The following is a 15632-nucleotide window of genomic DNA, read 5'->3' as shown; positions in this document are numbered from 1 at the left end:
TCGAGCTAATGGACTCAATGAAATGGCTAATGATGCAAAATGAGATCAAAATCTTCACTCAGAGAGCATGGGAGCCTATGTGGGGACTCCAGGAGGTGCACAGTACCATGTGTGTACCTCCAACATGCATCCCTGCCAGGGTAACTTCTCCCTGTGCAACAGCAGAAGCAGAGAGCCTGTCCTTCATCAGTGCCCATTGGTGAGAATTTTCCATGTACAAAATAGCAAGGAAGAGGTCGAGATGTATTAGTTTGTTATTTTAACTTGTGTACACCCTTATGTGTGTGTTTTGTTCCTCAAGCAAGTTTGTAAGATGAAGTCCAAAAGTCAATGTTGGTGACATTCCTTGATTACCCCTTGATTAGACATGGCATTGCTTCTCAACCTGTGGGCTTTGACCCCCACAGGGGTCACATATCAGATACTCTGTGTGTCAGATATTTATATCATGATTCATAGCAGTCACAGAATTACAGTTATGAAATAGGAATGAAATAATTTTATGGCTGGGTGCAGTGGTTTGAGCATGATTGGCCCATGGAGTGGCACTATTAGGAGGTGTGACCGTTTTGGAGGCAGTGTGTCTCTTTTTGGGTAGGCAATGAGACCCTTCTCCTAACCACGTGGGAGCCACACTTCTCTTATCTGCCTTCAGGTGAAGAGGTAAAACTCTTAGCTCCTTTTCCAGGACCAGTCTGCCTGGATGCTGTCATGCTCCTGCCTTGATGATAATGGACTGAACCTGTAAGCCAGCCCCAATTAAATGTTGCCCCTTATAAGAGTTGCCTTGGCAGGATGTCTCTTCTCAACAGTGGAAACCCTGACTAAGACACTGGGGGGTCCCCACAACATGAAAAATTGTATTAAAGGATTGCAGCATTAGGAAGGCTGAAAACCACTGAGACAGGGTCTCTCACTGAATCCAGAGCTCACTGACTAAGTAGGTTGGCAGGCTGGCAAGCTCTGGAGATGTGTCTCTGTCCCTTGTCATCTTTGGAGTTATCGGCATACATACACCACTACACTGAACTTTTACACGGGTGTGGGGGACCTGAACTCAGGTCCTTCTAGATGGATGGGAGCCACTCTACTGACTAAGCCCTTCCTGGTCAAGCTGCTGTTTTGAGATATGATCTCATGTAGCCTAGGTTGACCTTGAACTTCTTTGTTGCCAAGGGTAACCTTGGCCTTCAGCCTCCACTTCCCAAGTGCTGGAATTATAGGCTTTCCTCACAATACTCAGATTACTGCTTAGTAAGAGTTAAAAATGAAAAGATTTCAGCCATTCCTTACTCTATGTCTCATACTTATTTCCTTATTATTCTGTTGTGAAACAGACTTTCTATGTCAATGCTTGCCACTTCCGACAAGTTACCAGAGATAATAAATATTTCATACTCGGCAGGCAGCTATGACCGGCAGCTTATATAAAAAAACCAATCATATTTAGAAACACAGTGTTTTTTTTAATTCCTGCTTATTCAAGATCTTTGAGCAAAACCCCAAATAAAGATAAAATCGGCTTATGTAATTGAATTATTGCAGTTCCCGTTCCTGATTGTAGCAGAAGCCCAGGCATAAGAAAATCTATGGCTTGGGATGTTGGCACAGTGCCCTCTTGTGAGAAGTCTTTGGTGTAGCAGAGAGTTTGTTTTTGTTTTGTTTTGTTTGTGTGGGTGTGTGTGGTTTTTTTTAAACTTGTACCTACAGTTAGTGGTTCTCAATCTTCCTAATACTGTGTGCGACCCTTTAATACAGTTCCCCATGTTGTGACCCCCAACCATAAAATTATTTTCTTTTCTACTTCATAAGTGTAATTTTACTACTGAGTGGTGTCTCCATTCCTAGGAGCATCAGAAATATGTGTTTCCCCCGTGGTTGTCACCCATAGGTTGAGAACTGCTGTAAGTTCATTATTCAGGTCTCAAAATTATCCTTAGACATCTGATAAAAGGTTTGACTTCAGAAATAAACCTGTGGCCTGGGGCAGTGGCACAAACCTTTAATCCCAGCACTCAGAGGCAGAGGCAGGTGGATCTCTGAGTTCCAAGCCAGCCTGGTCTACAGAGTGAATTCCAGGACAGCCAGGGCTACACAGAGAAACCCTGTCTTGTACCCTGCCCCTCCCAATAAAAAAGGAAGAAAGAAATTTGTTTCTGAGTTGCTCGCCACTCATCAATCTTCCTTACACAGATGTCTCGGTGTTAGTTTAATTCCAATGAAGAGTTCCTGTGTTATTTCTTCATGATTCTATTTCTTCACGTGGGAAAGCCCAGCCCAGCACCTAAGAATGAGCTGGGGGGAAGAATGAACCTCAAATCCAGTTTCCTGCCTCATCTCTGAGAGTTTCCATGGATCATGCTGTAGACAGAACTGAACTAAGGATAGTAACACAAGCAGTTGCTAGTGCGGCTCATGGATATAAAGCCTTTAGAAAATTCTGGAGTGTCCAGAATATCTCATGCAATTACACCTTTCAGATACAGATTAAATAACTTACTGCACTGAAGCTTTGAAAACAATCATATTTACCTCAGGAAGCACAGGAGTCATCGAAAGCCTGGCCTAGAGTTCCTTCTTCCTCAGGAAAGAGGGAGCAGTCCCAAGATGCATCTGAAGCTGTGAGCAGCAGCCCATGCCTGCAACCCTATCATTCTGATGAGGCAGGAGGATGTCAGCCTCAGAACAGCCTGGCTCTAAGGTGAGACACTATGTATAACTACAAAAGGACCAGACATTGGGTTCTAGATGTTAACAAGGGAGTCTGAAGCGGTCATGGTAGTCCTTCCTGTAATCTCACCACTTGGGAGGCTGAGGCAACACCAGATGGGCTTTCCTAGCTGTGGCAAGTGTGTACTACCAGCCTGCTCTACCAAGGACTGCTTTCTAGGCTGTGCTTGCTTGTACTGAGGTAACTCGGAGGGACAAGGCCACACCCACTCTGGGATAAAGAGTAGGTGTCCTTCATGGTAATAGTGGGCAGCCAAGGCCTAGTGTCCCTTGGCTGGGACACACATCCAGAGCTCACATGTGTGACATCTCCCATGGCTCTGCCAGTGCCATCAGACAAGAAATGCAGCACCCTCTCACCTTCCCGGGCATCAGGAATCCCCCACTTTGTCTGTGGGCATCCATGGCCATTGCTGAAAATGGTTGTAGCTGACATCCTGACTAATACTAAAGAGGCCAGCTGCACTTTATAGACCATCCCTCTGGGGTAAACTGGCCTGAGAGGTGGACTGACAAGGCAGGCAGGCACAGGTTCTATCTGGACACTCCTCTCTAAACAGCGGGCTAGGTTTCACCTCCTCCAACAGCAACCAAACTTAGCAACTATTCCAATATCTTCCTAGGGTATCCGGACAAAAAGCCTGGAAAGGCTGGTCCAGCTTGAACTGCTTTGGGACGCATACTCAGTAAGGCAAAACTATGTCCCCAGAAGAGATTATGGGAAGATTCCCCTATTTAACATCTTATGCTTATGTATGATTGGGTGTGCATATGATTAAAATCAGATGCATTATGGGAAAGACCGTATGCAATAGGGAAAGGATTCTATAACTTGATCTTATCAATGACAACAGAGAACCACCCTCACTACACCCCCAATAACCAAACTCCTCCTTCCCTTACTGGAATTCCCATTAAGGCAACCCCTCTACTTCTGCATGACAGTATATTCTTTTCTATTGCTTTGCTTTGCATACAGTTTCTATGCACTTTTCAATCTGTGTGGGATTTTATTTCCTTCTTGAATAAAATGCCAACCAGCTGGAAACATCTGGCCCAACCAGCAACCTGACCTCAGTTACGACGGCCGTGCAGGGCTCACGGTTTGCTCTTAAACTACGGTATTTTTAGTATAGTTCTCACCACACAAAAGTTGTTGAAAATGTTTATTGACTCAGCAGCAGATACTGAGGGGAACTAGATCTGTGCATTCTTTCGGACCAGGCTCTGCTGAGGTCTGAAGAACACTGCACATGCCCCCAGGTTCTCTGGACTTAATTAAAGTGAAGAAGGAAGAGAGACACAAACAGCAATTCTGTGATTGCTTATTCTAAGGACATTCACAAGGGGATCACAAACCAATTAGCCAAAGCTTCCTGCTTAGTGGGGTGCACCGTGGTCACCATCAGGTTGAGTGACACTTTGCAGCAAGAGGTAGGAGGAGAGGAGCTCACCTTTGGAAGGCGGGGATATAAGAGGAAGCCATTGGGGGAGCTTGCTGAGCCCCGGGCAGTAAAGGGGGAAGAAGGATATTTCTCTCAGAGTCAGGGCAGGATCCTGAGATGGGTAGACAGGACACTCTGGTGACATATTACAGCTAGGATATAGAGGTTGGAGGTGCAGGAGAAGGAGCCATGCTCAAACCTTCAAAGTCCAAGAGGCACCAGTGCAATATTTCAGATCTCAGGCACTGCATGTTGGCAGTGACTGGGATCGAGCCCATTGGAAGCTGACACTTTGTGAGCCCGAGTATGATCCCAGTACGTATGATTGTGATCCGGAAGCCAGGGTCCTGAGAAGGGCACAACACCTGCTTGTGTGTCTGCCTGCCTCAATGCAGAGTCTCAGTGCCCAAAGCCTTGAGGCTTCAAGATGGGCCCTGTGTTAAGAAGGAAGAAGGGGACTGGTGAGTTGGCTCAGCGGGTAAGAGCACTGACTGCTCTATCGAAGGTCCTGAGTTCAAACCCCAGCAACCACATGGTGGCTCACAACCACCCGTAATGAGATCTGATGCCCTCTTCTGGTGTGTCTGAAGCCAGCCACAGTGTACTTATGTATAATAATAAATAAATCTGGAGCAAGCAGGGACTGAGTAAGCAGAGTTGACCGAACTCTGTCCTAAAAATTCAATTCCCAACAACCACATGAAGGCTCACAACCATCTGTACAGCTACAGTGTACTCATATACATAAAATAAATCTTTAAAAAAAAAAAAAAGAAGGAAGAAGGTCGGTGAGGCAGTAGAGAAATGGGCCGGCCAGACCTCCAGAGAGCCAGAGGAAGAGGCTGGCTATGTTGAAGAACCTCCTTTGGGCTTTCAACACAAGAATGTCTGTGTTTGCAGAAGCGTGTGTAGCTGTCTTTGTTTACTTTGAAGGTTCTTCTTTCTTCCACTCTTCTCCACCCTTTTTCTTCTACTCTTTCAACCCCCTAACACCAGATAAAAGAGAAAAAAAGGATAGAGAGGAAAAGAAAGAGATCCCTGAATAAAGTCAGGGGTGGGAAAGGGGCGACATTATCATTGGACTACTCCCTGCTGAACGAGTCTGAGAGTCATCATCAGGATATCTACTTTCTCCTTGTTGTTGTTTCTTCTTTGCACATGACAATTTAATGAGCCATGACCAACAGCAACCGACAACCAACAACAACCAACCACCAATCAATCACCCATCCCATCTCTCAGGGCTCTAACATTTCTACACCCTCTGAAAAGTCCCCACAATTCCCAGTGTCACACAATTGCAGAAACTATCTGCATCTGGTAAAATCACAGCCCTGCTAGAGCTTGAGGCAAATCACAGTCAGCTGCTGTGGACAGTCCGAAGCAGCCCCGTATCCCACACCTGGGATTAAAATGAAAACATATTCTTATAATATTTGTGTAAATTCCAGAATTCTCATTACAGGCTGGGAAACTGAGGAGAAGGAGTAGAGAAGACCCATGAGGTGGGGGCTGTGCAGTAACGTGAGTTTATAAATGTGGTCTGCATCTTTATTTAATCTTGGCCATGCTAAATGTGTTGACATAAGATTGAATTTCTTTCAGTATAAGTTCTGAAAGACTTTTCCAGTCTCATGAAATCATTTGGAAATGGGTTTTCATCGGTCTCAGACTCTTAATTATTTAGGCAAAAATCTATGCAGTCAATTTTAAACTTCAATGAAGGCTGTTGAGGAACACATCTAAGAACTCACTGAGGCGCGGGGCCGCAGAGCTCGAAACCGTGAGTGTGCTCTGACATCTTTTCCTCTTTTCCTGAAGCATGCTGGGGAAGTGTTCTCCACTTAATTAAGGAGCAAGTGACCGTCCTCAGAGCGTATTAAGTGACGGTAACTAGAGAGCTCGCAAGGAAAAAAAAAACTAATATAAATAAGGGCCTGAAATCCCCAGAGTCCTTGTATTCACAAGGCAGCTCATTCAAAATGTCAAATATCGGAAATGAGCTGAAAACTTTGAAATTGCTGCAGGTGACATTTTCTAAAGATTGCCTCTTGCGATGCTTCTTTTATGTGATAGATCATTACCTGGTTTGCAGCTTACATGTGTGATATTAGCACTCAGGATGTTGGGACAGAAGGATCAGGAGTTCAATATCCACCCATCCATCCTTATATATGTACATATTTATATTATTTATATATACTTATATGTATAATCTATTATACACACACATATATGTACATATATATGTACACACACACATATACACACTTTTCACTAAAGTAGGTTAGTTCTACAAAAGAATTGAGTAGAAAGGTCAAGGAGTCTCTGTGACCTTTCTTTCTTGTCTAGTGTCATTTCTAGTGCTGGAAGAAAAATACAGTGACATACAGAAAATGCAGCGACAAAAGGCAGCCTGGGGCACAAAAGGTACACTCTTAGCTCACAATTCCAGGTTGTAGTTCATCACTGAGAAGGAAGCACGGAGGTAGAGCCTTGAAGTAGCTGGTCACATCACCTCCAGTCAAGAGCAGCGAGGAATGAATGAGTGTACACACAGCACTCAGCTCATGATGTCTGCCCTTTGCCCATCCAGGAGTGAAACTGAGAATGGTACTGGCCACACTGGCCTGGATCTTCCCACCACAATCACATAAGCAATTGAACAGAAGCATTGGAAACGTGAACTCCATTTCCATCCCTTAGGAGAGACCCAACCTACCTCTGGGCAACTTGGGTCCTCCAGCAGTGGAGCCTTTTTGTCGTTCTACACAAAGGCCTTGGTACTATGTCATCAGTCCCTAGCCCTGCCTCACTGTGCCCAAGATGTATGGGCCTTTGTGTGATCCATGTCAGTTCCCCCTGTAACTCTAAGGTGTGTGAAACCTATTAAGTAAATACTACAGCATTGACTGACGGACCCCGCTGATCCATGACATTTTGCATACACATTAAATGCACAGCATTGAGGATTGTCTAGTTCTTTTTATGCATGTGTATGTGTGTGATATGTGCACATGAGCATGTGTATGTGTGTTTGCATGTGTGTTGGGGGGGTATGTGTATGTGTGTATTCATGTGGAGGCCAGGGGATGATATCAAGAGCTTTTTTTGATCAGTTTTCACTTTATGTATCGAGGCAGGATCTCTCATTTGAAGCCAGAAATCACAGGTTTGGTAGTCTATTAGCTAGGTCTAGGGTATCCCTGGTTTGGTAGTCTATTAGCTAGGCTGCCTGGGGTATCCCTTGCCTATGCTTTCTAGGTACTTGGCATTCATATGGTTGCTATAAATATGACCTCAGATCCCAAAGCCTTACCCACTGACCGTCTCTTTAGAACCCAATTCATCTTAATGTATATACACAGGATATTTAAAATAATAAAATATATATAATGGAGGAGGAGTGTAATTTTTTCTTATATAAAACTCTTTGATCTATATTTTCTGAATTTAAAACAACACAGAGAAACTTACTCCAGTAAAAGTAAATATTACTTTTCTCCAAAAATTTAATTGCAGAACTATTTACAGGAGGTGAATATTGGCAATACAGACATCAAATGAAAGAGGTGTTATCATAAAAGATTCTGGACAATGGTGTTTCCATAGTCACCTAACAGTAAAAATTAAAAAAAAAAAACCTCACAGAGGAAAGAAAACTTAAAAAAGTAATCTTTAAATAAAAATGACTTAAAATGATGACCGTCATTCTGACAAATTATTGATGAGAAGGAAGAAACCAGGTTGGCAATGAGAGATACATCAGATAAGATACGGCATGCTGGGAAGCAGGGTTTATCAAAAGAACCCGAAAAGGCATGAAAAAGAGACTTACATAAAGTGGTTTAGTCCTGGTGAGGGTAACTCTGTACAGTTTGAATATTTGGCACTCTGTTGATCCTTGTCATGGGTATTATCTTATATGTATATTTATTTATATATATATATATATATTTATTTATATACTTTTTACCTTTAACTAAATCGATAGTCTCCTGCTCTAGCATTCCTTGAGTCCCTATAGGAGGCATTAAACTCAGTCTTTAGGCCACGCCTGGGTTTTGGCACACAGTATGGAGGGTGGGCAGAGGGTTGTGTCTCTATGGAAGGGTACTTGGCCAGAGGTAAGTGACTATTGTTGGGAAATAAGCAGCCCAATTCTCGCTGCTCATTAGGGGACACCTTCCTGAATGCAGCAAACCAATTGAAAATGGAGGGAGGGTGACGATTCTTGTGGAGCCCTTTGAAGGTGACTAAGTGTCTGAGATGGCTGGAGTTGGGTGGAGAACTAGGGTCATTATCAAGTGGCTTCCTAAGGTCCCACAGTTAACCTTGGCTTCTGTCCTGGAGCTTACAGACGTGCATCAGAGTCCCCCCATGGAGACCACTGCTCAGAAGATAAATGCGTACGCGAATCCTGCCACCCCTTTCTCTAGGACTGCCTCTCTTGCACTGCACATGGGAAGTCTTGGAGCCCAAGGCTTTCATATTCAGAGTAAGCACCAATGATTAAGAGTCTCCTAAAATCTAAGAAAATCGGGAGGTAAACTGCTGTTACCTTGGTTTGTGTGTATACAAAATCTTTTAAAAAGTAGTAGTTTTGTAGGTAACTAATACGTCCTCTCGAAAAGAAGTCACCTGTCAGATGTTGAGACGGAAACAAGGTAATTTTTTTTTTTTTTTTTTTTTTTTTTTTTATACAGTGGATCAAAAACACCAGGGTTCGGACAGCAACTCATAACACAGTGGTGCTTTTTTTTTTTTTCAGCGTGGCGAGAATGGAAAGGTTTCTTCTCAGAGTGTGTGCTCATCTCTGCAGTGGGTCGGACAATGATGGCAGAGCAGGGGGCTGGGGATGAAGTCCGCACCTCTGCAGTGACTGTGCTCTTCACATGCACATGCCTCTGTTTCCCGGCTAGGATTGTTCTCAGACCACTCTACCATATCGATAACATCTGTCCAGTTCATCTAGGAGGGGCTGAGCTGGCAAAAAAACAAAAAACAAAACAAAACAAAAATGCCCAAAACATCACCTGGCTCTTGTTGGTGGTGTTGAGTCTTGTTCATGGAAGAGTATAGAAACTGAAGTCAAGGCCAGCAGCAAAAGAAGTTCCTGGCTATTATGTTCTGTTTCTGTGCCCTTCTGTATTCTTGTTTTGACCTCCTGCCTAGGCAGAACAGGACTCCAAAACAAACATCCCTCCTCGTACCCTGGTCTATCTCTTCCAGCTTCCTGCATAGAGGTGTGTGTGTGTGCGGGGGCACAGCACACCGAGGCACAAATCCCAAAAGACAATACACATTCATCTTAGACCTCTAAGCTCAAAGATGCCAGAGGGGGTGTGTCACCAACCCTTACATTACACCTGCCTTCAAGGGAGGTAGGAACAGTAACACTAATGCCACGTCATGGAAGAGAAAACAGGAACCTGACTCAGGGCATGTTACTAGCAGTTGCATTCATCAGCTCCGGCAGCTTGGCTGGGCCTCGGGGCTCCTGGTGCCTTCTTCTTGATATCTTTTTAGCTTCCAGCTGCCACTCTGTTTAGAGGCTCTAACCTGACTGGGAGGTTCACTGCCTCCAGTTTGTTCCCCCTGATCACAGGAGGTACACCGAGCACTGAGGCGCAGTGCTTTCCACTGATGTGGTGTGCTGAACTCACAGCAGGCGGGACAGGGAATGATGTGGCACAAAGTTCACTCCTCACCATGGTAGCTGAGGCCACTGCTAACTGGAGGCCATCATGGTCTTGATCTTTTAAGTCCATTTCCTGGCTTTAGAAGCTCAGGTTCGATCCAAACCTACTTAGAAGTATAAATGGTGAGTGAGTGAAACTAAGAACTCCTCCTGAACATCCAGCGAATGCAGTTTGAAAACTAAAAAAATGATAGCGGTAACCACGGTGGTGATACGTTAAATTTGCAGTAGGAATATGAAAGATGCCCAAGACTGGAGGAGAAAATGTCTGGGCAATGAGTATGCAGGAAAGCATGTGACTTGAGGAAGTGTGTCTGTGCCCTGGGCTTCAACTCTGAGGCCAGTGGGCTGAACATGGAGCTTAGGTGTCTTCTTATTGCTCCAGACAGCCAGTTTCCTTCAAGATACAGCCCCTCAGGGGATTGCTGCCTCTGCCTCTCCAGCCTCTGAGGGAGTTCCTGTCATCAACAGGCACAATCCTGCTGACGTGTCAGCCTGAGTCTCTCTGACAAGCTATTTATTTGTCAGCTTCTGTCCATGTGGACGTCCTGTCCTGGAGCTGTGGTCAGAGAACCCTGAGCAAGATGACTGACAACATGGAGAAAGCAGACGAAATCTGACCTTCATACTCTCCGGAGGGTGACTGGCTTCCAGCCCATCAGAAACACAGGAAGGCTGGCTCACTCCTGATTATCTCACAATCAACTGCAAAGTTCGGTATACGCCACTCTCCTTTCATCCCATCTCTGCTGCCAAAAAGTTCTGGACCAAGGCTGAATGTGACAGTGCATGTCTGTAATCCCAGCACCCAGAATAAAGAGGCAGGGCAATTGCACAATTGAGGCTAGCCTGTACTACACACACTGAGACTCTGAAAACACACACACAAACATGTTTAGCCCAAACCAGACAGTTGTTTCTAAGGCAGGGAGTTCTAAGACTACTACAGGCACTTGGGCCGTTTGTCTACAATGTTATTGTATTTCCAGTGAAATCTCATCCTGGGGTCCTGAGGTTGGGGTGTATAGTGAACAGACAGAGGCAGCAGATTTAAGTGAGGGTGCTCGCTCGTTATGCTAACAAAAGGCAGAAATCAAGATGGGGTGAACTGGGACAGACATCCCAAGAAGCAGGGTCCATTGTATGCCCTGTGCACTACTGGTATTATTCTAATCGTAAGTTGGACATTTCCATAGCTGGATGACTGCCTCTACTTTGCAGCTTATCTTTGTGTGTGTGTGCGTGTGTGTGTGTGTGTGTATGTGTGTGTGTTTATGTATTGTTTTGTTTTAGGCAGTCTTAGTTATAATTTGTATTTTCCCCCCTAAGGATTTACTTTGTGCTAAACAGCTGAAGTGTTCAGGTGTAGTTTGAAGTGAAAAGCGTGGGCATTTTCCTGTTAACAATGAGGCAATTTCTGGGTATAAAACAAGTTGGCTTCTCTCTACACCATTCTGGACTGGCGACTAAAAACCTGGGAACGATCAACTCTGGTGGCAACTGTCTTCCCAAGAATCCCAACAGGAACAAATGGCAATGCTCAGGAAAGGACAAGGACCCTCTTCTTCCTCAGCCACATCTGTCCCCCTGGCCCTGCACCCCAGCGGGGCTTCAGTCCTTTCCCACCATTTTCCATAGGTCAGCACAGTAAAGTCCAGATCAGCCTGATGGAGTGAGGAAGGGGTTCTGAACTGGCGACACTCAAGTCCCTCCAGTGGATGGTGGCATCTCTAGGGACATAGGTGTGCTGTTATAGGTAACATGGGCTGCGCTGTGTTATAGCCTGGTCTTGTATCTGTTTTTAAACTTCTATCTTGTTTTGGATGAGATCCTAGGGCCACAGGAGAACTCCACACCATGAACCTCATGAAAGCGATAGAACTAAAAAGAAGCTGGAGGGACCAGCTGTTTGGCTCTGCCTGGACGATGCAGTACACACATGGCTTATCTTCTTGTTCCACAACAGAGTGTCACACGCATGAGACCTGAAGGTACTGCACTTACAAGGGGAGGGGATTCAAACAGCTAACACTTCATCAGAACTAGCAGCAGGTGCTTGTTCGACCACTGGATAATCATCTTTGGAATCTAGTGAATCAGATAGGGGCGCTCTTTTTTTTCTACTTCAAAAGAGGGGGCCACCATGCAACTCAGGGAAGAAGATTTGCTCAACTCGGGGGCAGGGGTTGGGGGGTGTTTAGGCCAAGGCTTTGGGTCACATTTGGATGAGGAATGAATGTAGACAATGTAGTTAACCAAAAATCTAGTAGATGCTTTTGTTCAAGTTGGGTCCATAGAATTTGGGGTTTATGGCAAATGATGATTGTCTAATGTTGCAATTTGCTTCTGTGTATGGCATGTATGTTTGAGGAAATGATAGGAAGGACTGCCGGATGTCCTCATGGGTATGGGCAGCAGGGACATTTGCATTCCACATTTCCTTCAGCTAAGGGATGTGCATCGGTTCTGTTTTCCTCTGTTGACGTCTAAACGGCTCCTCTAGGATACGCTGCTTTCGGAGTCTGAAGTACCCGTGCTTTCAGCAGCACCCTTGTTTGTAACTTGGTGGCATGAGTCCAGGAGGAAGCATCATTATTGTACACTATTCAGGGTTTACATATTTATTTAGGTAGAAAATGCTTTGAACACTCTGGGGAAATAGGGTTTGGTGATAGAAGAATATTTCGGGAGTTATTATTATTATTATTTTTTGCATTTTTAAAGGATATACATTCGTATGATTTTTGCTTCCAAATATATCTTAAGGCTGTTTGGTAAAATATATACCAGTTACAAGGCTCGATTTATAGGGTTTTGCTATTACAGGGACTTCTTAACTACTCAGCTTTAAAAAAAATAAAATGAGTAAGACGTTGAGGCTTGTCATGCTGTAACATCAACCGTGCCCCCCATGCGGAATGGAATGGAGAGGACGAGGAAGAGGCCGGCATAGTCCCAGTAACGCCCCAGCCGCAAGGCTGCCGCGCTGGGTACCCATGTGGCAACCAGCGATGTGGTCAGGTTGCAGATGGGGGCACTGGGGATGGTTTAAAGTGCGAGTCACAGGGAGAACACAAAGTGGTATAGGCTGTCGAAAGCTTTCTGCGTATGGCTGAGCACGCAGTGCTCCTTAAAGCAGTGAGAGGCGGAGACCTGGGGTGGGGTGGGGTGGGACGGGACCCTGCCTATACGTGACAAACAAAGAACTCTGAGATCAGGGCTGTGGTGGGCAATCTGACCACTCTTTGTAGCGTCTGAACTTCCATGCAGAAGTCATAGAAAGGAGATCTTAGCTGTAAACATAACTTACACAAAACCTGCTAATCAGAGCCTCTCTGTCCCCTCAGAGTCTGACTACTGACTACCTTTCTTAAATTCCACAGCTGGCAATCACCATGCATGTTCTCTGTCTCTCTCTCTCTCTCTCTCTCTCTCTTTCTCTCTCTCTCTCCCTTTTCATGTTTAACACAGGCAAGAAATATATTCTTAACTTCAGCAGCACTGCATAGGACAGAAGAATTCTGGAAAAATACAAGCATCAGCTCACTTGGCTTCTTTACCATTTTTTTTAACTGATATACTTACCACTCACATTCATATATCTCATATGGTTTACAACATCACAACTGGCTTCTGAAACAAGCAAGCCCCTTTAAAGGTACCCTGGGAAGTCAAGTTTGCTAGCAGTCTGAGAATGCACGTAACATATATAAAACGTCCATGTCGCTTAAGGAGTGAGGTTTAAAGGAAATGCTGCGTGTAGTGTAATGGTTTAAGTTACCAAGGGATAAAATGACCATGATAATTTCTTGTTTTTTGTTTTCCTCTTTGTATGCTCTGGGCTCCTGCCAGAGCTTTCCATGGGCCCCTCTCTTAGAGGAACATTTACCTTAGCTTTCAACGTAAACATTCTATTCTAGATCTTTTTTTGGGGGGAAGGGGGTTCAGCCTTGACATTTCCTTTTAGAGAACCACCTGGTGGGGACCTTGGATAAGCCCTTTCCTGTCATCACAGCCAAGGAACTTCCTGTGCTTCCTGTGGCGACGGGACCCGTGAGGACAGCAAGGGCAGGGGGCAGCTAGGCTGGGGAGAGAAACTCAGGTGAGAGGGTACAGGTTTGTCTGTCTTTCCGGCCCTTCGAGTTGTAGCACCTTCCACTTGGATGTCTAATGCCTCTCGAGAGTGGGGAGATGCACCTCTAGTTATCACACAATTTATAAAAATATAAATAACAAAGTGAAAGCTAGGGTCCATCTCAAGAGGCCACTTGGCAGCCCTCTGAGAATAGGGACGTAAGTCAGGGCTCACCAAGCCTTTTCCTCGGAGCCGATGTCCTTCAGAGTCATCTTGCTATGAACTCGGCAAACTAGGAATTGGAGCATCCGTCCACTGTCCACAGTGCAGAGAACACGGCAAGGGCGAATCCGGTGGAGGGTGAGACAGAAACTACCAGGTCGGCAATAAACTGTACAAGCATTTTGTGAAAAAGAACAAAACCAGGCGCGTGTGGCCACCTCTGGTCCTCAGAGCCGTGTCTGGGCCTCAGGGATGTAGATCTCGATGCTGTCTGCCCTCTCCGTAGCAGAGTTCTGGCGGAACGAGGCGGCTCTCTTGGCTGCCATGAGCCGGCGCCGGGCTTCCTGGCGCTGTCTGTCTGGCAGGTCCAGGGACTTTTCCCTCGTGATGGGGAATTTCCCCTTGGGGGGCTTCTTTGGTATTGGAGGGGGGATCTTCCTTTCTTCCTGAAAAGCATCACAAGTCAGAGGAGGTCAGGGGAGGTCATGGGGAGGTCACAGAAGTAAGTGGTAGGACATCTGAAAATTAATCAGGGGGAGGAGGTCTGGGGAAGGTCAGAGGGGGAGCTCAAGGGCAAAGTGGAGGCAGTTGGGAGAGAAGTGAGAGGTCATGGCAAGGTCAGGGGGTCATGGAGAGTCATGAGGAAGTCAGAGGGAAGTGGAAGAGAGGTCATTAGAGGTCAAGGGAAGGTCACAGGGAAGTCAGGGAGGGCCAGATACGCTGAGTCCTGGAGCCCCGTTCATCCAAGTTCCCCTTGACTTCCTGGCCCTGAAGACACTGCCAAATTCACCCGCATTGATGCCCGATGGGTCAGCTTCATCTAACTGCATTCACCTTTCTAAATTCCTCATTTTCAGTGTAGGCTGGGGCAGTGTCTACCGGTAAGAAAGGAAACTGCAGCTCAGCACAGATGTGCCCTTAGCAAGTGCTGACATACTGGAGTTCTCCCTCGTCCCCACACTTACTGAAGCACCATCCTACCTGAGTATTGGGTAGCAATAATCTTGAGGGAGTGTGGAAGTGGTCACCTGATTTTTATGTGGCAGGATGCAAATTCATGAAAATCATCTTATATGGGCAGGAACCCCAGGAATCCCTCAGCTAAATTCTCAATCATGAGCCTAAATCCACATGGACACATGGACTTTACTGTAAGCACGTATATAACTACATATATGTGTGTGTGTGTGTGTATATGTGTGTATGTATAATACATATATATATATATATATATATATATATATATATATACACACACACACACACATATATATATACACACACACATAAATATTTCCCTTAGCTTTGATTCTCAAATAATTCATACTTAAAAATATATGCACCTCCAGAGAGATAACTTAGATAAACCAGAGATATGTACAGCACAGAGGACTTGCGACTGTTTCCTACAGGCCTTGGGCCCTGGGATAGTTAGTGCTCCTGAAGACAAATCCGGCCC

The 15632-nt window shown here is 45.2% G+C and overlaps 1 protein-coding gene across 6 annotated transcripts in view; it reads right to left on the bottom strand.

Annotated features, from left to right (window-relative positions):
• Positions 1-12061: 12061 nt before the first annotated feature.
• Positions 12062-15632, bottom strand: part of Dlgap2 (DLG associated protein 2) — a 796232-nt gene continuing 792661 nt past the window's right edge. For all 6 annotated transcript variants that reach the window (XM_085844126.1, XM_085844125.1, XM_085844130.1 and 3 more), the window contains one exon: positions 12062-14619. In XM_085844126.1, the coding sequence (XP_085700252.1) occupies positions 14401-14619 (219 nt within the window). In that variant the 3' untranslated portion in view covers positions 12062-14400. The remainder of the gene's footprint in view (positions 14620-15632) is intronic.

Source organism: Mus caroli, unplaced genomic scaffold, assembly GCF_978045245.1.
Source record: "Mus caroli unplaced genomic scaffold, Mus_caroli_1 scaffold_10, whole genome shotgun sequence".
NCBI classification, from domain to species: Eukaryota; Metazoa; Chordata; class Mammalia; order Rodentia; family Muridae; genus Mus; species Mus caroli.
The sequence above is the reverse complement of the archived record's forward strand: the minus strand, read 5'-3'. Positions and strand labels throughout refer to the sequence as shown.